General features: G+C 43.1%; 3 protein-coding genes across 4 annotated transcripts in view; 1 reads left to right on the top strand and 2 right to left on the bottom strand.

The window, feature by feature from the left end:
• LOC307073056 (alpha-2-macroglobulin-like protein 1) overlaps positions 1 to 2,507 on the top strand; it is a gene marked incomplete at its 5' end in the record, with an annotated part of 29,421 nt that extends 26,914 nt beyond the window's left edge. Inside the window, 6 exons of the mRNA XM_079732738.1 lie at positions 497 to 615; positions 1,297 to 1,387; positions 1,803 to 1,871; positions 1,956 to 2,061; positions 2,155 to 2,196; positions 2,405 to 2,507. Coding sequence (XP_079588864.1) covers positions 497 to 615; positions 1,297 to 1,387; positions 1,803 to 1,871; positions 1,956 to 2,061; positions 2,155 to 2,196; positions 2,405 to 2,484 — 507 coding nt within the window. The 3' untranslated portion in view covers positions 2,485 to 2,507. The remainder of the gene's footprint in view (positions 1 to 496; positions 616 to 1,296; positions 1,388 to 1,802; positions 1,872 to 1,955; positions 2,062 to 2,154; positions 2,197 to 2,404) is intronic.
• Positions 2,508 to 7,477: 4,970 nt separating this feature from the next.
• On the bottom strand, positions 7,478 to 9,416 carry dhrs13b.1 (dehydrogenase/reductase (SDR family) member 13b.1). The gene is made up of 5 exons (XM_079732739.1): positions 9,210 to 9,416; positions 8,856 to 8,974; positions 8,546 to 8,669; positions 8,072 to 8,398; positions 7,478 to 7,962 (listed from the first exon to the last, which is right to left on the bottom strand). Exons 1-5 carry the CDS (start codon positions 9,346 to 9,348, stop codon positions 7,703 to 7,705), a joined length of 969 nt encoding a protein of 322 aa, XP_079588865.1. The 5' UTR covers positions 9,349 to 9,416; the 3' UTR covers positions 7,478 to 7,702.
• Positions 9,417 to 10,190: 774 nt separating this feature from the next.
• phf12b (PHD finger protein 12b) lies at positions 10,191 to 21,938 on the bottom strand. 2 transcript variants are annotated; one of them, XM_079733339.1, is made up of 16 exons: positions 21,596 to 21,938; positions 21,264 to 21,357; positions 20,851 to 21,032; positions 19,429 to 19,501; positions 18,803 to 19,256; positions 18,386 to 18,506; positions 18,111 to 18,243; positions 17,701 to 17,865; positions 17,432 to 17,575; positions 16,271 to 16,988; positions 13,920 to 14,024; positions 12,723 to 12,884; positions 12,528 to 12,623; positions 12,006 to 12,088; positions 11,767 to 11,905; positions 10,191 to 11,521 (listed from the first exon to the last, which is right to left on the bottom strand). In XM_079733339.1, exons 2-16 carry the CDS (start codon positions 21,327 to 21,329, stop codon positions 11,037 to 11,039), a joined length of 3,126 nt encoding a protein of 1,041 aa, XP_079589465.1. In that variant the 5' UTR covers positions 21,330 to 21,357; positions 21,596 to 21,938; the 3' UTR covers positions 10,191 to 11,036. The 2 variants fall into 2 exon arrangements, with proteins under 2 accessions (XP_079589465.1, XP_079589464.1); XM_079733338.1 differs by having other exon boundaries at positions 21,264 to 21,938.
• Between the last annotated feature and the right edge of the window lie 1,805 nt (positions 21,939 to 23,743).

The raw sequence follows: 23,743 nt of genomic DNA, 5'->3' as shown, positions 1-23,743 counted from the left end.
TAGAATAGCATTCATTAATAGTCCTTAATATATGTCAACCATGGTCTAAAGGATAGGCATGTTGAAAGTCTAATTTGGTTTTTGACACTTTGACAAGAATGATCTTCTTCGAGAACTTGCATGCTAAAAACAACAATTCTATCAATTTAGTTCTAATGGTCTGTATATAAATATTTTGTATCGAACTTCCCAACTTTCCTTAATGCATAGATGAGCTAGTATAGCCTTTGATTTCATGGTTCCTTCACACGCATGGAATCAGTTTAATACTAATAATGAACTATTTCAGTTTCAGTTTTTGTCTAAGAATATATATTGGCATATGGAGAGATTTTTGGGCTTTGCAAGCTCCTGGTTTTTGTTTTTGTATGGTGACGGTACCCCCAAGATCGGGATAAGCCCCCGATTCAATATTCCTGGAGGGGGATGGCACTCAAAATCTCATTCAACAAGCAATCCCACCCCAATGTTGGTTCACCTTGTTGTCACTAACCAGATCGCCATGCGTTACAACATCCCCCCTCCTGGTGACTTCAGTTCCTTCCACATCGTCGCAACAACGACCGCTGTGTGTAACAGCACCCGGCCCACACTGACCATCAGAGTGGACCTCAGGTAAGGTTATGGCAAAAGGCCAGACTGTTGAGAGAGGGGTGGTGGAGACCTCAGCAGATAGACCACACAATACCTACCAGATAGACGGGGGAAACCGGCTGTGTGCTGTCACTGGCCTAGTGAATGTACAGTATACAGCCATTGGATCCACCAACAACAGCACATTAAACACAAATTGAGTCTAGGAATGAATTCTAGACTAAAGGGTACACTGTGGACTTAACCAGAACATTTTTTTAATGAGACACACAGATTTTTTGTTTTGTTACAAAAATCTGCCCACTGTCTCTCCAGTCCTAAAGGTTCCATACCCCTGTATAGATGGCAAGCAAACCAAACCCTAAAACAACTTATCGTAGATGAAAAGGGATCTAGTGGACTACATCATAGTGCTATGGTTTGATCCTTGTTCAAATCTCCATTCAAATTCAGATGTTTATATGGACTCAAATTGCTCGTCATTGCTTGAGTTACCTGTTACTGGCCATTTTGTGTCGCTGGGTAACGTCACCGAGGTTCTGAATCGAAGGGATACCACCATAAGAAGAACTTTTTAAGATGTTGCTCGTTGGCTTGGACAAACTCAAATGCTGTGTTGGGTTTCCTTTAAGACCGTCTTCTGGAAGGTGAACTTGTTAACTGGATGGCAGTCTGAGAAGGTTTTCTGCCCGTGTTGCTCAGGTACCAGGGTAGGAGAGAGGAGACCAACATGGTGATCATCAACCTCAAGCTCCTGTCAGGCTATGGCCTTCAGCAGAGCTCTCTGCAGGAGGTGAGTTTAGATGCACTGGTCTGTGTGTTAGCCCTTTATGTGAGTTTAGATGCACTGGCCTGTGTGTAGCCTTTTAAGTGAGTTTAGATGCACTGGTCTGTGTGTTAGCGCTTTAAGTGAGTTTAGATGCACTTCTCTGTTCTGTGTGTAGCCCTTTAAGTGAGTTTAGATGCACTGGCCTGTGTGTTAGCCCTTTATGTGAGTTTAGATGCACTGGTCTGTGTGTAGCCTTTTAAGTGAGTTTAGATGCACTGGTCTGTGTGTTAGCGCTTGAAGTGAGTTTAGATGCACTTCTCTGTCTTGTATTCATATTTCTTTCTCAACATAAAGACGGTTGTTATATTTTCATAGCAATTCCATTTTTTCTGTCTGTGGTGAATAACCCCAGCAAGCATTCTGTGTTCCTCTCTTCCAGCTGAAGAGCGAGAGCAGTGTGAAGCGTGTGGACTTTGAAGAGGGCTACATCAACATCTACCTCGACGGCGTACGTACCAAGGGAGCCCTGTTCCCATCATGCTTGTGTTTACATTCCTGTGCTCCTCCCCTCACTCTGTTCTTCTGTGTGCAGCTGAAGAAGAAGGTGTTGAGGAGCTACAGCGTGACCCTGGAGGAGGAGGAGGCCGTCAGGAACCTGAGGCCGGCCGTGGTGAAGGTGTACGACTACTACCAGACAAGTATGACCCCCCTCCCCCCCCCCCGCAGGCCCACTCCTGAGAACTCGTGTGAGGAGTGCTCTTCATTTGATTGTCCTTTGTGTTGTTTCCCAGGTGACGAGGCAGTGGCAGACTACTCCTCCCCTTGTGCGGAGCGTAAGTACACCCAGTTTAACCACACCCAGCTGAAGCTTGCCAAGGTTCCTGCCTAATGTGTACCTCGCATTCCAGTTTGCTGTTTTGTTATTTATTAAAGTGTAGATCCTGCTGTGCCTCTTTTTGGTTTTTAAGCAAAAACTAAAAACCCAAAATACTTTAATTACAACTTGAGAATTGCAAATAATAACCTTCTTTAATGTTGTAGGTGATAATGTGAATGAACTACTATTGGAACGATCGGAGCCACCAACAAGAAGCACATCAATCAAATTAAAGCTGGACTAATGTTTGTGCTACATTGTTAATTGTAGCCAGTGAATTATTTGAATGACTAAAGATGAGATTTAATTTCAACATATACACTTTGAAAAAGAGGAAATTGCCAAGATGACATACATTCAAGAAAGCCAATGTTTATTCAATTACAATTCTGTCTTTTAATCGATAAAGATAATCCATAGTTTCCATTGGCGTGACAGTGAGGCATGAAACAAGGAACCGTAAACACAATAATGGTCCAACAGTCGACTGGGATTGAATGTATCCGAACGACGGAAACAAACCAGTATTACAAAACAGCTTAGGTAGAAGTTTGTCTGAACAGGCTGGGTGATTACAGGTGAATTGTGATTGTGATTTCATGTAGTTTGCTTTGCTCTATATTTTATTCTCTTTCTAACAAATATATGAATACATCACCACCATAGAGTTAAAATTTCGTCACAATAAAATCTTTACATGACAAAATACAAATACCTGTTTCCCTCGTACAACACTGTTTGATTTTCAATGGAAACCATCTACGTTCCTCTATCAATAGAACCCACCGTAGCCCATCTACGTTCCTCTATCAATAGAACCCACCGTAGCCCATCTACGTTCCTCTATCAATAGAACCCACCGTAGCCCATCTACGTTCCTCTATCAATAGAACCCACCGTAGCCCATCTACGTTCCTCAATCAATAGAACCCTCCGTAGCCCATCTACGCGCCTCTATCAATAGAACCCACCTAGCCATCTAGATTCCTTAATCAATAGACCACAGGACTCATGGGTAGGACCTTCCTATGGAAAGCCCAATGCAGGTTCGGGGGGAGGAGTGGGGCATAGCATTTTTTCTTTGATTTTCTTTCCCCTTTTCCACATCATTGTCATCATAAATTAATCTACCTACCAAATGTGACACAGGAACAGAGAAGAAACCACATTCTGACATCACTGTAGACTCTGTTACACGCCCACTCAACACGTTAGCACAACACGCACACAACACTGTCACAGAGGAGCAACATGACCCCTCAACAAGACACAGGCTGGCACCTAGTGATGGTCCAACCCTCTCCTCGCGGGGGGGGGGGGGGGGGGGGGGGGTGTATCACAGTGGCATACGGTAGCATCCACACAGTGGACTGTGCTAGTGCCAAATGGGGGGTTCTCTGTACACTGAATCACTTAAGGCACAGCTTGGGGAACGGCATGGATCCATGTCATCCGTTATGACAGTCCAGTCGGACAGTGCCAAGTGTGAAAGGTGGTCTTTGGGGCTCCCTCTGGTGGCTCGCTGCGGAGATGCCTGCTTCGGAAAGTCCAGAGTTTGGGGTCAAGGCTAACACAATCCTTGGATACACTGGATGTGTGTGGTGTCTGGGTGTTTGAATTAAACTGTGAGAACACAGGGATATGTAACTTGACAGTAAAGTACAGACAGCAGTTACCTTAAATCCTTAGCACCAACAAGAAAAAGGCCAAGTATTGATACAAATGCCCCATCGTTTTAGTGTATAGGGTGAAGGACATACGAATGCTCTTTGTGTAACACCAGTGTGGGCAGAAGGCTGGACTCCAGGTGTTCCACCTTGGAGCCACGCTGGGCGTCCAACAGGCAAGTTAAAGATTTGCATATTTTGCTGATGAATAATAATGGATAGTTAAGCTCAAATTCCTCGTAATGAAATGCAATTTAAATCTTTTTAAATAGTTACAATAAGAATGATCCCACCTCTGACTGAAATGTTGCTTCATGTATCGATGTGTCATAATGTTCAGTCTTTTGGCAACTTTAGCGATGGGGAGTAAAAAAAGGAAAAAAGCTATAATATGAAAGGCTTTGAAACATGGAACTACAACAAAGTCTTCATTTGGCAATAAAGAAATTCTTTAGAAAGTTTGGATCCATTTTGGTTTATATACAATGTGTTTGTGTGTCCTCTGTTGGCTCCCTTTTTAAATCCAAACAAACAAGTAGAAAATGTAGAAAATAATTATCCAACCCTTACATACTAAACCTCTTAATAAAATACATGTGAAATGTAGTTTTCATAACTTTCTAATTACACGAGCGGAACTGACCTGTCAATCATAACAGAGAAACACCAACAACATGCGAGCCCTAGTGACCAATTAATGAAACACTTGAGCCAGACGCTGAAGATGGGAAGAAATGTATCAATGTATGTATTGGACTGTTAATCCATATATAATAGAATGGTTGTCAAGTGGAATCCATTGTATTTGAATGAGGAGCTTCAAATACAGTCTGGCATCACCAGGTCTAGGTCGAGGCCCAGGTCCGGTTTCAGGTCAAGCTCAAGGTCCAGGTCTAGACCCAGGTCCAGGTCCAGTGCCTTCCGGCGCTGACACTTGGCGTGGGCGGAGTGAAGAGGAGAGTGAGACGGCGTGGGCGTGGCTTAGGGTGGGGGCAGAGAGTGAGACGGAGTGGGCGTTTGGAGTGAGGAGAGGGGGGTGCGGTGCACTATGAGCCAGAGTTCCCTGCAGAAGGCAGCGGGCGGCCCTGTCGGTCCAGGGCTATGTGGGGGACATCAGTTCAGGAACTGGGTGTAGCCCTCCGCCCCGGTGACGATCACGTCCATCCAGATGCGCATGGCCTCGGGCGAGGGGGCCACCATGTAGTAGAGGTTCACAGACATTTTTGATCTTGGCAGGTATCAGTTTATTATGTTATGTTATGGTATGTTTATGAAGTGGCAGTGGCATGGCCACCCTACTCACGGTAGGCTACCTTGCACAGGTTTAAAATGAAAACATGAATATATGAACCTGTGTATTATTTGAATATTTTAGTATTGAATGCAAAATAACAAGGTACATTTATACATGGCACTATAGGACCTGTTTAATATAAAACTGTAGTGGGTGTAACATATCATAATTCACCTATGTTGTTAAGTGTTGTTCTATACACTGTTGTAGGCATATCGTTCACTGTCTTGGTTGTTCAGGGATCACTGTCCGTTTAAATGTTACGAACGTCTCATGACGTAGAACCCCATGGGGGATTGTTTTCTTCTTGCAGCGCATTTTGTCTTCCTGTTTTTCTAACGAAATAAACGAGTCACGCATTCGTGTGCTCAACGTGAGAAATTGTATTTTTCCGTTAAATGCAATTTCCACCAAACACAATTTTACACAATAGGTGAGGTTAGACGTAAAATGGGCCATCAGGTAAAATGGGCCATTTAAGGTGTGTGTGTGTGTGTGTGTGTGTGTGTGTGTGTGTGTGTGTGTGTGTGTGTGTGTGTGTGTGTGTGTGTGTGCGCGTGCGTGTGTGCGTGTGTGTACGTACGTGCATACACACCCACGTAGACACGCACCCACACACAGATATCACCGATCAGAGATACCATTCTCTTCACTTCTCTTTTGTATGCTCCTTAAATGCACTGCTCTCATCATCGAATGCATTTATTCATACACACACACACACACACACACCACTGACATCAGTTCACTGATCTACTGTTCTTGTTGTTTTAATGGCACTATGAATTTGTTTGTTTAATGCAGTTTAAATGTTATGTGGCTGTATAAGCAATTGTTTTTTACAATTAAAATTGATGATAAATTACTATTTCCCTTTGCAGTTTGACTGGCCCATCTTACCTGAAACAGCTGGCCCATTTTAACTGAAACTGCTCATGCAAAAAAAGTTGGCACAGCTGATGTTTCAAGAACTGTAGGGCCTAAATAATTATATTTTATTACATCATTTCAACACAAAATTATCAGAAACAGTAATTATTAATCATTAAAACACATGGAAAAGGCATATATGCTATTGTGGTATTGTCCCAAGTGATTTACCAAAAAGTGCCCCAATTTAGCTGATATCACCATATATAAGTAGGGGGTCCGTCCCCACTCCATCTCTCCATCAGTTTGGGGGTCCTTGGCCTGGAAAACATTGAAGACCCTTGGTCTAGAGAGTAGATCTATTCATAGAATCATGTGTGTATTCTTGTCACTAATGCATGATAAAATACGACGAAACGTGACTCAAGTTGTCTAAAGGTGACAGCTCTTTGAACAGAAAATTCCTGAGCCACCAATCACGAGAGGCTGTTTGCACAAAGGAGATTGTGGCATCCTGATTAACCTTTCATACACCCCTTTCCTGGTCAGCTATGCAAAAGAAAACGAAAAATAGTTGTGCCAACTACGTTCTGTATAAGTATGCACTGCTTTACGGTGTTATAATTAAACAGATAGGCCTACTTTCACCTGCAATACATTTTGATAGCTTCAGGAAAACAGTCAGGACTAAACCAGGGGTCAATACAAATCAACCAAGCAGACAGCACTACAAAAGTAGATAAGCATGCGTGGTAAATGGGTTGGTCAGTAAAACAGATTGGTTTCCGAATGGTTCAAATGGTTTCTAGGTAATGGCAGGGCCTGGAATCGAATCAATGAAAAACCATTCGACACCAAGAGCATTAATAATTGCATAATGTTCTGATCATATGTTCTGATCTGATGATGACTTTGCAGCGTTTGTCCAGGATCAACACCCCGGTGTGCGTGAATGGTGATGCTCCGTCTGAGCAGCGATGTGTTTAATGTCCGCGAGTCCGTTCGAGTGAGGTTAGGCTTCCCGGACACCTATAGTTTAACGCTATGTTGTGAGGTGCATTTCATATACAATATCGCTCATTATAACGCTCACAACGACGGTACTAAAAGAGTCATGAGTCGACGTGGGTCGTAGCCATGGGGATAACACGCCCCCTCTTTCCTAAAACTTTAAACGCAGCTATATATATATACACACACACACACGCACACACACACACACACACATACATATACACACATACACAAACGCACACTTTTGGCAGGTTGTCAAAATAAAATTGCATTCCATTTAAAATTATTGTCGTTTAGTGGAAATTCCTCAAAATCTTGCCAACTGCTCCAATAAGAGAGCTATTCTAAATACTAAACAAGTAAAATTAATTTAAGTATTTATGTTCAATGTATTAGTCAAGATGGTTTATTTATTCAAGCACTTGCAACTTCAGCAGGTAAAACCAGTATGGAGAACCAAGAAGACATTTTGCATTTCAACAGCTCAAAAGGGTACCCTTTCCATTTATCCAGCCACCAGACCAAGTAGGCCTATGTAGGCTCCTCAATGAGTGGATAAACAGACCCATCAACGTAAACAATTTGGTTCAGAGGTAATTTAATGAGTCAGGTCCTACTTAGACTAGTCCACTAAGTCTTTCGCTCAGCTCCCACAGCTTTTTAGCTGCAACATCATCCTTAGCTTTAGGATAGAGATCCCTCACTGTGCAGTTGGAGAAATATCTGCCACTGAGGCCTTCGATGCCATCCTGGAGAGCACAGTGCAGAGTGGTTTGGGCCCCCTGTTCCGTGTTCTTGAAGAAGAAGGCAGTGATGGGCTTGAGCAGAGCTTTAAGCACATTGCTCGAGTTACGGCTAAGCTCGGAATTGATGGCTCCTGAAACAATGAAAGAATTAGTCAATTAGAAAACCCACAAATACAACCAATACTACTTAATAAACTGGTGTTTAGTTGGTCAGATTGATGCATGATTCTAGGAACTCACCTGGGTGGAGGCTGTAGCAGGTGACTTTACTGCCCTGGAGTCTCTTTGCTAGCTCATGGGTAAAGAGCACATTACACAGTTTACTGTCACTGTAGATCTGCATGGTTTGCCAAAACGAGGTCCCTGTGCCCAAAGCCTTGTGAGTGTTCAGACACTTAAAGTCGATCTTCCCAAAGTTATGTCCCACAGATGACACGGTGACCACCCTGCTTGGGCCACATTTCTTCAGCCTCTCCAGCAGTAGGTTGGTCAAGAGGAAGTGACCGATGTGGTTGACTCCGAACATCATTCCCAAGCCATCTTCTGTCTTACCTTGCAGAAGGATCCCTGTGGACCAAATGGAGATAGGTCAAATCCCTGGATTTTATTCTTCAAAGAAAACCTAATTAGCTCTTCCCCATTCTATCTTAACTCATAGGGGGAGTTTATGTAACACAAAATACATCACTAAAGGCAATTTAAAATAGAACTTACCAGCATTGTTGATCAGAAGGTCCAATCTGTCTTCGGTTTTTAGGAAGTTCTCAGCAAAGGTGCGAACAGACTTCAAGCTCCCAAGATCCAACTGCATGAACACCACTTCTTTGCTCCTGCTCTCCTAATGCCACACAAATGAAGAGTTGTCGATAAAACTCTGCATGTCATTGCCAGTGTTGCCAGATTGGGTCCGATTTCCCACCCAATCTAGCAACCCCTGGCTCAAGCGCGCTGAAGCCAAATCTGACCCAATCTGGCAACACTGGTCATTGCCATTTAATACGAATGAAGGCCAAAGTTTATTTACCTCTATGACTTCAGCCAGAGCAATTTCTCCTCTCTGTTGACTTCGGCAGGCAAGAATGACCCTGGCGCCTCTTTTAGCCAGCGTTATGGCCGTCTTCTTTCCGATCCCTGTGTTGCTACCTGCAGACGTATGGAGAGAAGGAATAACAATTGTTTGTTGAATGCGATTATTACATAGGATTATTTACTCTTATTATATGCGTGTGTGTGTATTGTGATTTAAAGGTAGGCCTGAAACTGTTTAAACAAGGTCGTAGTTAAGGCGTTTGTTGTCCATCCGTTTCGTTGCAGTAACTCAAGGAATATTAAAAAGTAGACGAATACCCATGTTAAATAAATGGGTTGAATTCCTTACCAGTCACAATCACAGTTTTCCCATGAAGTTTAGCAGTGTTTGTGCATCGCTTTCCTTTGACGACTAAATTGTGGAAAATATACCCGATGCCTATAACGCATCCCACAATCAATAGAAAGTAGGACATCATGTCGGACATATCCGTCTTTAAAAAGTAACCAGAGCCAAACTTAGAGGTAGAAGCAGAGGTAGACCTAAAGGAGTGAAGAGCTATCACTATATGTAGCGCTCATGATGCCACACCCCCTGGGATGAATCAAACCTCCACAACCGGAAAAGCATGTTCCTGTGACTGTTGCCAAATGGGTTGGTTTTTGATATATACTTAAGAAACTTGAACAATTATTAAGCCTCAAGTCTTAAATGCTGCTGGTATTTTACATGTGACTTCGACAAATAAGTTTATGCAGTGTAATAACCCCATGCAACACCCATAAGGTCTAGAGAGTAGATCTATTCATAGTGTCATGTGCCTAGTCTTCTCACTATTGCATAATAAAATATGTCCAAAGGGGACTGGAGCTCTTGGAACAGAAAATCCTGAGCTACCAATCACGAAATGGTGTTTGCACCACTCCGAAGACATTCTGGCATCCCGATTCACTTTTCATACACCCCTTTCCTCGTTTCCTTGTGAGCTAAACAAAATAAAACTAATCATAGTTTTGCCAACAACGTTCTGAAAAAGTATGCAGTGCTTTGAGTTTCGTTAAACAGGTAGGCCTACTTCAACCTGCACTAATCCAAGGCAGGGTCAATGTGTACACATATTAATCAAGCAAACAGCACTTCAAAAGCAGATAAGCATGTGTGGTAAATGGGTTGGTCAGTTAAGCAGACTAGTTCCCTATGATTCCGTGGTTTCTAGGTAATGCAAGGGCCTGGAATGCGAATCAATGAAAAACCATTCGACACCAAGAGCATTAATAATTGTTCTTAGAAAATCTTTTGATATTTACATGTTTCAACAGACAAGCAGATACGGACAAGGGGTGGCTATATACAAAGCAGCACAGGATGTTAAAATGAGTGCTAAAACCATACGCTATTTACACGTGACTAGAGACTGAAACAATTTCTGACTAAGAAGACTATCACAAACTTCTGTTACTCAACCAGGTATTACAAATTCAATAAGGGTCTGTACAGTTAAAAAAAAAAAAGGTTTATCTACATTAAATCCAATGTTTCCCTAAACTGAGAGACACCGATTTGTATATCTGTACATAATATATACATATAGCTCAGAAACATGTATGAATCCATACATATATGGCTACCTGTGGTGCAAACGGAGCAAAAGAAATTATGTGTGACTTCAATACTACACAAACAATGTTCTGTGCTAAATGGTTTGACTGACAAATAAGGTAATGTTACAAAGTTAACTACTATACTGGCAAAACAATTCACAATGAGCGCTGGTATATAATAAAGCTCATGTGTCCCAATGGTCTTAATGAACTAACAGTTACAGTCAGTCCTTTAAAAACAGAAGAGATTGTCAATATTTTAAGTCATGCAGAAATACAAACCGTTAAAATGGAAGAAAATAAAAAATGTATTTCCCTGTTACCCAAACATCTGTGCAGTTTCCCTTCTTTGTTTCTTTAAAAGTGACCAAACATCCAAAAATCCAAACCTCAGAAACAGCCCAGAACTGGTGAAACACAGAGTCACCAGAGACGCCAGAGACGCCAACCAATTAGAAACGGCTGCCGCACAATTGCTGCTGTTGCTGTGGTTTGGTTTAAATGTTTGGTTACAGTTTGAAAGAAGGTGCAAAAGTAAAAAGGAAAAAAAAAACGGAACGGAATCTCCTATGGGCTACGGAACGGCACTGGACCCCAGCACTGGTACTTGGAGGGAAATACGAGTCTCTTGGTCTCCCTGTGTGAGGATGGTGCTGAGCGAGGCAGTGTTCCTAGTGGGCGTCACGGGTGCAGGGGTGATGCTGGGGGAAGGGGGGACCACAATAGCAGCAGCAGCAGCATTACTAGCAGCACTGCTGCCAGTGCAGCTGGCCACCGTCGCAACCACTACCTCTTCCTCTTTGGGCCGCTTGAGAGCAAACTCTGCAATGCTGAAGACAAACTGCAGGCAGCCCAGCTTGATGTAGCTGCCGTGGTGGAGGAGGGCCGTGCCCTCCCAGCCTGCCCCGCTGCCTCCTATCAGGCTGGAGCTGCTGGCCTTGCAGCTGCACGCCAGCCCCTTGCCTCCCTGAGGCTGGCAGCTCATCACACCTCCGGCTGGCAGCAGTCCAATCACAGAACGAGGCTGATCATCCTCCTCCTCTCTTTTCTTGCTGCGACCTGTGGACGGTGTTGGACAGTTGGTGAATGCTGGTGAAAGATCTTCTCCACAAATAAAAGACAACTTAGTAATTGGAAACTCTATATGATCAACTTGATTAGAACATAAAATGTCAACAGTTAAAAATTGGCTTCAAATAACTTTCTTGAATGTGGATTTTATATTTTCCAAAATCACGTGAAAAATGTTCAACACATTTATGAGCTTGTGTGTTGAGATGTGGGGAAATCCCAGAATTACTCACGTATAATGCCTTGCACATCTGACACGAGGCCACTAGGTGGAGAAGGAGAGGCCTTCTCAGAGAAGTCACAGGAGTAGAGGACATTGTCCACTGTGGTTCCATGTTCACTATAGTTGAGCAGCTCATAATGTTTTGTATTCTGAGAGAAAGCAAATAACACTTTCGTCACACCATGCCCAGGAGAAAATAAAAAAAACAGTCCAACATATACTTCATGCAAGAATAAGATAGTTACCCACCTCATCATAGAAAATACAGGCATGCTTCCCCGAAATGAAGTTGCAATGACCATAGTTTGTAAGGCACACATCCATGTCAGCACCTAAAACAGTTTAGCAGCAGACTCAATAATAGCAACAGGATAATTTAAATGAAAAATAATATTGCCTCTATTGAAAACAACTTATTAAAACCAAATTAATCAATACATCATACACAACAAGGAACTACCAGGAGTCCACCTTGTTGTGCCAAATAACTAGACCAGTGAACCGAAACTCAGAAACAGAAACAATGTTCCAACCGGCCAGGCTTCAAAATCTCTAGCCCATTCGCAAGCTCCATTCCTCGCTGTCATGACTCGTCTTCTTTTGCCATGATATACCAAACTGATGATGAATGTGGATGCCGGTTTAAAGTTAAGTGACCGTTTAAGTTTGAAACAGTGATGCCCAGCATTGTTGTAATATTTACACTGTATTCACACTACAACTCAAGACTTTATCATACATTCATTCAACCAGCATGAAAAAGACACATACCAGTTCCTATGTACAAAGTCCTGTAACACATGTTGACAGCTTCTCCTTTTCCTGTTAGAGAGTAAAATACTGCTCTTGTCTGCACCTTTTTCTTGGCTGTAAAGGAAAGGGTATTTTACCAAGCAAGGAAAAACAGTTTATATATTACAAAACGAAACATGCGTCATTGAGGACAAACAAAAACAGTTCAATTACCCTCGGGGCAAGGAGACTGTGATTTTAATGAGAGTGGGCCAGGAATGGGTGACGGCTCGCTCTGCTGAGACATGGAGGGATCTTTCGGGGGGAAAAGTTGCTGTATCCGTTGCCAGGCTAAAAGCTTCACCATCTCTGCGTCCAACTTGTTTAACTCGATCCCTACAGAGCACCCGAAAATGTGATCAATATTAGACACTGGTTGGATTCAGCCATCACAGACATTTTGAAAATGCTCATTGATCTAAAGGCCCTGATGAAATGGTTGACATATATAGTTAGAAAGCTCCAAGTAGGATACATTATGCATTTTAATCTAGATTCACAACTACCATTCAAACACTGGGTCGCTACTTAAGCTACATTTTGGAAACACTGCATCCAAATTAGAGGTTAAATAAAACTAGAAAATGCATTTCCTGCAGAAAATGCGGTCAGTGCTGTAGTACAAAGTGAGGTTGGAAATGTTTTAATAAAGCCACATAGATTAAGACATAAAGAAACGTTAAATGGTTAAATTAAGTGAAGGGATTTGAACAGACTTCAAAAGTCTAAATGGAGTAAAAACTGCTAACATGCACACCATTTAAAAAATGTAAATGGTTGGAAACAAATAAAGTGACAGCTGAATGAAAAGCACAAAGCATTGCTAAAAATTCAGAACTATAAAAGGAATTGAACTGAAGAATCTGAAAGGTCAAATGTATTGCCCTGCACTGCTGAAAAATCTGAAATGTAAATTGCTGAAATAGAAGTAGTAGTAGCAGTAGCTGAAGTAGAAGTAGTAGTAGTAGTCACTGAAGTAGTAATAGTAGCTGAAGTTATAGTGTTACTAGCTGCACAAACAATGTGCCATATGAAAGGTATGGTATTGATTGATGATTGTAGAAAGAATTATAATAATCCCGCCTGTTTTATTTTTAAACCGGCCGAAATTGTATGTACTCGCCTAATGCTAATTTTCAAGCATCACATTATTAAAAGTAGTCCAATTGGGCGGAAAAACAATTGATTTACGCTGAGGTTAGAGCGCGAGGACGTGCAGGCAACATTGCCTGCACGTCCTTGCGCTCGAACCTCAGCGTAAATCAATGAGACCAATTGAAAACAAGCCGACATGGAACTTAAACTTTAAGTTCCATGATTATTGAAGATACAAGTGTGTTGATTTGTTAAAAAGTGCATTAGGACACCTACCCCCATCATCTCCTATGCAGGCTTTAATACAGTTGGATAGTTCTGGTAAGGAGGAGAATGCACTGGGGAACACAGCTTCCATGCCTCCAGGACCTGTTTTTAAATCTGTAGAGGGTAAACTGGCATTAAAAAATATTACAGTACAGAAGAGGCACAGCAAGTTTACGATTAACAGGCATAGTTCAAGGGGTGATGAATAAACGTCTACATGTGTTAAGCGTCACCTATTTTTATCACCAGGTGTGAGAGTAATTAGCCATCAGAAGATTTTTCAAAATCCAGTCTGCCCTGAGACATCCCAAGTGGAAGGGTGTCTACCTAGCTGTATGATGGATAGATAAGCCGACCAGTTGGTACAGTCTAATGGGTAGGCTAGGTATCTATCAAACATACATCTGAGGGGACACGCACTTGTGTAATTTTGTCAAAGGGCAAAAAATGGCTTGTAATACCTCATTCACCCTCACACCTGGTGGTAAAATAGAGGCCCTTTAACATAATTTTAACAAAAATGGTTTATTGGCTTAGAATTGTTATTACATTAATCTTTCAATTTTTCATCTTGTACGTGTAAGGCACAAGACTTCTTGAAGTATAGTTCTGGGATCTTTCACCCGTGACCCTATTTTTCTCATCATTTTGTGACTAAAGCAGACAACCTTTTTTGAAATAGATCCAGTACTGACTGAGAGCTACTCAGCTATTGAAGCCTAGATTGTCGTTATATTTTTCTCCCAACATACTGGAAAGTATTTCTATGGAGAAATACAACTTTCCTCTTTACCTTTTGCTTGATCTGGTCTGTCTGTTTTTGTGTCTAACCAAGTCTCACTAAAGGGGAAGTCGTTATTGCAGAACGTTTCTAGCCTGACATCACCAGACCAATTTGCAAATGCATACTAGTTTGGAACCGCTCAATTCTTTTTCTATTTCCAATGAGTTGTTATCAAGTGTTATCAAAGTGTTATCAAAGGGCGCCGACTAAAATGCTTCGACGCTTTTTAATAGACCTACAACCAATCAGAGCTACAAAAAGTGTGACACATCAGTGGCATTGATCTTGGTCGTTAATGGAAATAGCTTAACAGCACCCAAATAGGGTGCTCCTCTGTACAGTTATCATATCAAACCTGCCCCATATTGGATACACTGTGTTTTGCCAACCCTTGCCAGAACTACTTGAAAACCGTCTGAAGATTTGTCTGGTTAACAGCCTGGGACGTTTCCGTATTGTCATCAAATCTCAACCCTCCGTCACCCAAATTGTTTAGAGTAAAGTAAGCTTAACTTCCTGTACTCCAAAACAACAAACTGTCGCCGTCAGTCCTCTCCAACTCTCACTCACAATTCTCTTCCTGCAACAACCAAGACTCTAGATCAAGACTTCTCCTTTAGCCAGACTTGGTAAAACACCATTACGAACAGACTGGATCAAAAAGATAAATAATTTTATTTTTTTCCTCTCTAGGCTTTCCATAATGTTGTCCGACACTTAATCCAAATTTGAGCCGGTCATTGACAAAGACCAAGCACTCTTATATGACATACCATGGCTCCAGAGTGCGACCAATTTGGTCACACATGCAACCAAAATATTTAAGGGTGCAACTAATGTTTTTTATAGGTCGCACTGGTGCACCTGACGCTGCCCGGGTGAAAAAATAAATTTCCTTCGCAATCGCATCATCTCTCTGTGTTCTCCTGTAATCAAACTCACACTCATGGTTAGGGATGGGGATCGTAACCCGGTTCTATCAAGGACCCAGTTCCACTTTTTTCAAAACCCGAAAATCATAGAGTCCCGTCGTTCATTTATTATTTTTTTTGCCTTGTAGGTCCTGTAACGTAATGTTGTGTCTTATTCTTGTTCAAAAATCATTCACATTATATGAAAGTTATGGAGAGCGATAAAAGGTGACCTTATGGTGTTAAAGGTGACGCAATGAAAAATTTGGAGCACCTAATTTTGTGCTGGTGCACCTAAAAAAAAAAGTTAGGCGCACCAGTGCAACCAACACATAAAGTTAGCCTGGAGCCTCATTTAGTAGTTAGTAACATTGCAGTAGTAGTTAGTAACCTTGCAGCCTCAGCCATTGCTAATGCAAAGGCTGAAGCTCTCCCTTAATACTGGTAATTGTGGTAACGTTTAAAAAATTACTTCCATATTACTCACTCAGACCTAAAATGATGGGTCTACATGTTGAGAAATCCTGAATTTATCCTTTAACTCGCATAAGAAACGTTATCCTTGTAACTATAGCAATTTTAATATTAAATGAACTGAATTTTATCAGGTCATTGCCAACACACAGGCCCAATTTATCCCTCACATAGTGATAGGTGGTTATTACCTGCCGGTGACGTCGAGGACCCTAACTTGTGTGCGGTGTGGGTGTCCTGGGTGGCCTTCTGTTGCGGGGCAGCTGGCTGGCCACCGCTGACAATGGCGGGGGGCTTCTGATCAATGGTACACTCCATCTTAAGCTCCGGCTGGGCTCTGTGATTCAGATGGATATCTGTGGTGGGACAAGCTGCGGGACCGTCCTTCTGGAGACTCACTTCAGGGCTGCTCTCGCTCTCTCTTTTGATGGGAGCCCCAGCTATGTGGTTGGCTGTGGAGGCCAGGTCTTTGAGCGTGGTGGCCTGGGGCTTCAGCCTGAGCTGGGCCTCCGTCTGCCTGGGGGAGTCGGTGACCGTGTTGCAGACAAAGGGCCCGTTGGCCGTTGGATATGGCTGCGGCTCGTCTGTAAGGGGTCCGTTGGGTTTCCTACTATTTTTACAGGTTGTGACAAGACAGTCACATTTCTGGGGCAGTGCGGCTGTGGGGTCCTTGGAGGCGAAGACCCCCTGGGGGTCATTGTGTATACTACAGCGCTTGGGACCGGCGGGAGTCCTTTCTGAAGAGTCTTGAGGCATGAGGTCTTCTGGTAAGAGGCTGGATTTTGCACTGGCTTTCTGTTCAGATGCCCACTCGAGGGATAAGGAGGGTGAGGGTGATGACGAAGCCTTCTGCTTCATTGAGAGGTGACGCATAATGCTGCACTGCAGAGCGATCACATCTTGAAGCCACTGGTTTAAAACAAAATAGATACGATGTCAACTTCTTTAAAAATTACCCATCGATATTTTCTACAAATTCTAATGCTATAATATGGCAATGTTTTGGCCTTTCATATATGCCTGGTCTACTCTAGCATTCCTTGCTCCTCAATTTTTAAAATGGACATTGGCGACGAGTTACATCAATATTAATTAGTAAGTACAAATTATGGCAGTTCTGGTGCACCAGTCCACTCAAGGTGGCATATTTTCAGTAGCAGCAAAGAAGAGCACGGAAGACCATTTTTCTAAGTCATATATGGGCACAATGTCAACAGTTCAGAAACAACAGTGACATAAATGGTTATTTTCTTTTATTTGTAAAGTTTGCTTAGAAAGGATCAGGAATAGAAAAGGAAAAAATATATAGGCCATAGAGCATAGAAACTGAAATAAACTATTTGTCTGTATACCTCTTTCTGCTCAGTCTCCGTGGTGAAGTACTTGGGGGTCTGATGCTCTGGAGCACCGCTGCATACCAGCTCCGACTGGCGGACTCCGGCTGACGCCAGCATGGGAGGAGGGTTCTGGTATTGGGACTTGACAGCATCTGGTACCTAAGTTATAGCAGAGTGTTAAGAATCACCATGAGCATGTTAAGATTAGGGTTGTGAATTTTGAGAGGGCTGACATCCTGAGGGCCATTAGCCTTGGGACCTCCCCTCCCCTGAGAGTGACAAACCTTGATCGTCTTCTTGTTGTGCTGGTGAGGAGTGCGTCGGTTGGGTACGTTTTGCCTGTGAACCCGACGGAGAAAGTCCACTTTGACGGCGTGCTGAGACATCCTGTCCTGAAATTGGTCGAAGAGCTGACAGCGGCTAGTTAGGTTGAGGGTCCTCTGGTTTAGCTAGAAAAAAGCAGGGCATATCGTTATCCTCACGCCTTATAGGTCTGTTTTATATTAACTGCGACATGATAAGCATCATGACCAAGAGAATATGAATGACTTGCATCACAAATACCATAACGCTCAACAGTCAATAGAACCCACTTGAAAACTGGTAGGTCCAACAAAACAATGCACACATTTAAACATCCATTAAATATTTATCCATTTGCCATGCATATATGGGAACTGAAAGCTGCCCGTACCACTAAGTGTTCAACGTGATTGGGGCACATCCACTTGCCCGCAGGCAAGGTGGTGAGGGGAGGATCCAGACAGTCCATATGGAACAGGAGGGGACAATAGTCACACTGGATGAGTGGTGCCATCCTGCAACTCCTGCAAGAGACAAGGAGAGATATTCAGAATAAATCATAATAGCTCTTATGCACATGCTGCAACATGTCCAGTTATGTTGTATCTTATCAGGTCAGGTAATGAGAATGTCCCCTAAGTCTGACTAAAGAGTTGAAATACAAACCTTCCACAGGAGAAGCAGACTTTGACCGGTAGAGGGACAAGGCCGTTGGAGTCCAGCTCATGCTGTGGCCTCCTGAACGGCCTGCCAAGCAGTTCCTCTTTTTTCCTCCTTTTGCTGCTACCTGCAGATGCCAAGCAAAAAAAATAAGACATTCATAGATTTGCTCAACTACAATGTTCACAACTGATTAGGTTTAAGTTCCCATGTGTAATATCGTGGGAGTGATCTTACACATATTGCTCCTGTGCAATAACATAGGATCTGACTGGCTCAATCAAAGGCCGTGAACATCTAGGCATTATTTTACCATGTTGTAAAAACCTTCCTATCCAGTGCATGCCAGACATAAGTAACACTGATGAATACTTTCCACAAAATATTCAAGATCTGTAAAGACTGTGGGGTTGGCGAGTGTACCTGGAAGTGCGGTGGTGCAGGTCAGCTCATTAGGCAGTTGGAACTGCGTGGGGTTCCTCTCCATGGCAGCAGCGATCAGCAGCTGGAAGGGTCTCTTCAGGAGGCGCGGTGCCGGGGCAAGATTGGAGGAGCCCTCCAGCTCTGAGCCCAGCGCCTCCTCCTCGGCCTCCGCCTCCTCCTCGCCATCGTTCTGGTCCTCAGACGGCGTGGGCGTGGACGAACTGTTCGAGGTGGGTGTGCCTGGACGACTGCTGGGTCTGCTGCTGCTCCGGCGGTCCAGCAGGCGGACCTGAGCCACCCTCAGGCCGGGCCCCGCGGCGCCAGCCCCGGGCGGCAGGCCATCCAGACGCAGGGCGCCGGGGTTGAGCTCCAGCTCCACGGCCGGCGACGCTGCACGCTTGGACACCAGCTTGTCCGGCAGCCCGTTGGTCTGGTCAGACTTCTGCTCCCGCTTCTGTGGAAGAAGGAACAGGAAGAGGAAAAGAAAAAAAAACATACTTCATAAAAATCAAGTCCTGAAGGACCAACACCAAGTCCCCCTATGTTTAGTCACATTGCTGATATCCTGAAACTTGGAAGTGTGTTTGCACAACTGGAAGAAATAGCGGATGGGGAAAGTTGGTCACCTTTTTTCGAACATTACAGCGATGACACATCCATTCCCCAGGTGGCAGCATTTCTTCGCTCAACGGAGGGTTGCTGCAACACAGAATCGCCATAAATTACGAACCATGTAGTAACAAGACAGCCATGTTGAACACCCTAACACATGTTGGAGAATACCTTTAAAATACTTCAACACAATGTAACACCCAATGAATATGTAGTAAGAAACATTCATTGAATGGTGCCTACGTTTTCCATTGCCATCCCAGAAAAAATATATTTAACCTTAAAAAGCCATTACTAAAACCCAAAATATTATTTGGAGAACTAATATGGTTGTATTCCATCTGAACCCAGCTACTCCTGCTATCTGATGCTTTAGCTCCATCTAGTGGTCCAAGATAATAGGTATAAAATAATATAAACGACAAGTATGTATGTTTTCACATCAGTGGTCACTTCGATGAACAACCCAGAAAAATATCTAGAAGTGATAGTATATGTAGACAACATAAGCAGAATTAACTTGCTTTGACACCCTTTATCCACTCAAATATTTAAATGCGAAGAAACCATAATGTGTTAAGAGTGCGAAGGCTCTTCCCAATACCAATATAAAGCAAAACGTAATCAACTAACGTCACAGGAATAATTTCTGCCCACTTCCTGTAGTTATTGCAATGGACATGAATGCAGTGAGCTTTATTAAACACCACGGAAATCAATGAGCAAGAACAAGCATAATCAACAGTATTATTGCCTAAAACGTCTACTCTATGAAACATTTCATAACACAACAACTATGCGACTGACATTATGAACCGCTTTATTGCAAGCGTTAGATATGGTTGGTAAGATGGCGCTGGAATGAACAAAAAAATGTCAGTGAGGTCGCCATATTGTAAACAGAGCGCAGAGCGGTAGCCATGGCTCCGTGTTCACCAGGCAGCAACTCTCGCTCTCGAGCGGATGAGTTCCGCCGACAGACCGCGAGAGCTGGATGAGTTCAGCCGACAGACCGCGAGAGCTGCATTCTGACACAGAACATTCCGCGGCAAATTTTAATCAATTTCCCAAAGTCAAGCTATTAAGTAGAAACACAGCATAAGTGTGCTTCCCCTAGCCTTTAAATCGTAAGAAACTGATTCACGTATACCCTGCGTGTAATAACCTTACAGCAGCTTCTCATGCTAAAGGTGTTGGTACACTTAGTTCCTGTGCATGTCAATCCTATCTCCCTGCCTCCCCAAGACCTCAAACGGGGTTCCTTCACATGGTGTCCATCAAACAAAATGAATACAATGCAAAGCCATGCCTCCATATAGCATGGCCAAGTGGCAAACGACTGGCTGTCATTTTGTGCTGACCGATTGCAGAAGGCGGTTTTGTTCAGAGGAAATGGGTTTTGAACTCTGCCGATAGGTGTTGCATGCAGACCCTACCAGCACTGGAGGTGGAAGGCCGCTGGGCAGTGGTCGCAGCACAGGAGGTCTCCCCCTTCCCGACAGCTATCGCAGGTGTCGTGGTTGGTGGCCCTGCCACTTCTCCGTGCGTCCCTCACATACTTGCGACTCCTCTTGTCCGGTTCTTCGGACTTCGGGGGGGCCAGCAGCGTCTGGATTTGCTGTAAAAGTGTATGTCTGTGAATCAAGCTAACCAGCCCACCACAATGCGCACAGTAACGGCACGCTCATAGTACAGTGCATGAGGGTTTGCTTATTGAATTGTACTAGTTTACACTATTAATGACGCGATCTTCAGCGTAGTGTCAAAGACTAATGAGCATTTTACCCAATATGGTCATACGTTAGCGGTATGAGGCTAGCCCAAAAGGCCTCCCAGCTCCACAACCTACCTCCATTAAGCCCCCAGAGGTATCCAAGTCGTAGACAATCGTTGGGGTCTCCATTTTGTCCCACATTCATCCAGGAGTCGACGTATCAAAACGACTTTTCGGTACAAATGACAGAGCACAGAATGATACAAGCGGGTCCCGAAATGCCGTCCTTTCACTAGTATCTATGCCTGAGATTGGTTCACCATCCAACGGGAGCTAACGCTAGCGAGCTAACGCCGCTAACGACGGAGGCAAAGCGTCCACCACTCAAGGTTGTGAAGCTACAGCGATCAAGCTGAGCCTGCGAGCCCTTCTTAGACAAATGCAAATGTTTAAGGAGATATATCTACCTAGCAGCAGTCCTCGGGGAAACGTGTCGTTCCTGTCTACAATGCACTGTACCCAATGAAAGCGGATAGCCACCAAATTAATGTGCGGCCTAGCTGGCCAGCCATGATTCTTGTTTCTGCTCCTGCAAAAAAGAGGCTTGTAAATCTGCAAACCCGTCCGTTTTCATGGTCCATAGGAGACGGTGGGGGAAATAGGACAGCCAATTCGGCCTCGCGTGGTCCAATGCACTGCTAACCGAGTGCCTGTCGACGATTTTGTCCGCAAAAAGGTATCTTGATATATGAATCAGTTGCTGTTATTGTTGTGAAAAATCCTGTGCATCAACACTGGCTACCAGCAACATCCTCTCCGAGTTGGCGCAACCGCGAACCGCCGGATGCGCATGCGTATTAGTAAGACGCGAAACATTCGGATAGAAAATCGGATATGCACTAAGAGCACTAGTTTGTTTTATGCAGATGAATGAATCAGAAAAACAAATGCTCAAGCTATTTATAAACGGGGTCATCCCCGAAGGCCTGCGTGGTTGATCGGATTGTCGTTTTAGCATCCACATATAAACAATCTAGGTGGTTGAACATCAGAACCTCTTGCTGATGGCGGTATGTCATTGGTCTTGCTAGTGGCGCCTGGGAGCTTGTAGCCATGGCTCACTCAGATTTCTATTCTTGGCCAGCAGAGGGGACCATTTATGTGTTCTCGTGGAAGCTATATATCTCACATGCGTATTCGTATGAGTTTCGTTGTCCACGTGCACGATAAGATTAGAATCAGGCTATGCAACTCATTGTACCACCCCAACACACACACACACACACACACACACACACACACACACACACACACACACACACACAAGTATTTAGGAGTAACCCCTTTATATTTAAAGAGATACCTTATTTGTTTAATGAATCGTATGATATCATTGATCACATTACCCCATTCCTTACATCATCGGATACAAAAGTTAACTAATTGGTTCATGACAAACAGACTCAGCTGGTGCAAAATTCAGTGTAAATAACTATACGTCTACTATTATAATCCCCTGTCCAGTCATGGCAATTAAGGGAATTAGTATTGCAAAATCTTGAAGTTATGGATACAACTTCCATGGGTGATTCCTGAATGTTTTATTTAGGTGGCACAGGGACAACTAAGAACTAAAACACACACACACACACACACACACACACACACACACACACACAGATATATATATATATATATATATACATACATGTATATAGGCCTATAACAAATACCTTTTATGACTCAGGGGCTGACTCTCTCCCGTCCACACCCCAAAATAAAGTTGTTTGGTTCCAATACACCATTCTACAGCTTAAAATTCCCAACGTCATTGGATCAGGTCATTAATTGATCGCAAATTATGCATCGATTGATCCATCGGCTTTGTGCATTGTCAGACGACAATTATATGGCACAATGGCGTTGGGGGGCCACCAGGGGGGGCAATCCTATTTCAGAAGGTGTTTGATGCCACCCCTTTAGGCCATGGCCCTATAGGCCCGCCCCTGACATCTTAACGTTTGCATCAATTGCAGCTGCCTCAAATTAATCTGTTGAAACCGTTTTTAGAACATTGTGTATTTTGAAATACACAATACACAGAGGGCATTTTTTGATGTTCTGTGTAGGGGCGTTAGTTTTAAATGTTTAAGTAAGACTGTAAGAGTTTAAATTAGTGGTTTTCAGGTGATATTTGGTTTGAATACGCATTCCTGTGGCCCTGCTTACTTAGCAATCAGTGAATGGATGGAATTTATTTAACTACTACTCATATTACAACCCATACTTTCAGACTAGGTTCATGGCATTTTAGATATTGAATGACAAACTTAACTAATAATAGTAGGTATTTAATCAAAATTGTAATCCCTTGATAAACACAAACCACAAGCAGAGGTTTTAGGCCTTCTGGACCAAAAATGTCATGTTGAGGGATAACCATTCTAATGCAAGAAAATGTGACGTTGAAAGTTGAAAACGTTTTGAAATAGTATATTATAAATCATATTTAAAACCAAAGTGTGATTAGTTTTCTGAATAACTTTTATTGAAGATGTTTGTGAAGTTGCTTAATCAGTACACTATGTACAATCAAAAATAGGTCAATAGGTCAG

This window comes from Pollachius pollachius (assembly GCF_949987615.1).
Source record: "Pollachius pollachius genome assembly, chromosome: 3".
Taxonomy (NCBI): Eukaryota; Metazoa; Chordata; class Actinopteri; order Gadiformes; family Gadidae; genus Pollachius; species Pollachius pollachius.
Note: the sequence above shows the minus strand (reverse complement) of the source record. Positions and strands in the feature narration are given on the sequence as shown.

What these genes read in the sequence shown, in the direction of transcription:
- phf12b (XM_079733338.1), bottom strand. Translation starts at nt 21,329, where the DNA reads ATGTGGGACAAAATGGAGACCCCAACGATTGTCTACGACTTGGATACC. An exon ending in CCTCTGGGGGCTTAATGGAG is followed by an intron (nt 21,033 to 21,263) that starts GTAGGTTGTGGA and finishes ACACTTTTACAG; the next exon opens with CAAATCCAGACGCTGCTGGC. An exon ending in CTGCACCACCGCACTTCCAG is followed by an intron (nt 18,507 to 18,802) that starts GTACACTCGCCA and finishes TGGCATCTGCAG; the next exon opens with GTAGCAGCAAAAGGAGGAAA.
- dhrs13b.1 (XM_079732739.1), bottom strand. Translation starts at nt 9,348, where the DNA reads ATGTCCGACATGATGTCCTACTTTCTATTGATTGTGGGATGCGTTATA. An exon ending in CTCTGGCTGAAGTCATAGAG is followed by an intron (nt 8,670 to 8,855) that starts GTAAATAAACTT and finishes GTGTGGCATTAG; the next exon opens with GAGAGCAGGAGCAAAGAAGT. An exon ending in CTGCTACAGCCTCCACCCAG is followed by an intron (nt 7,963 to 8,071) that starts GTGAGTTCCTAG and finishes TCATTGTTTCAG; the next exon opens with GAGCCATCAATTCCGAGCTT.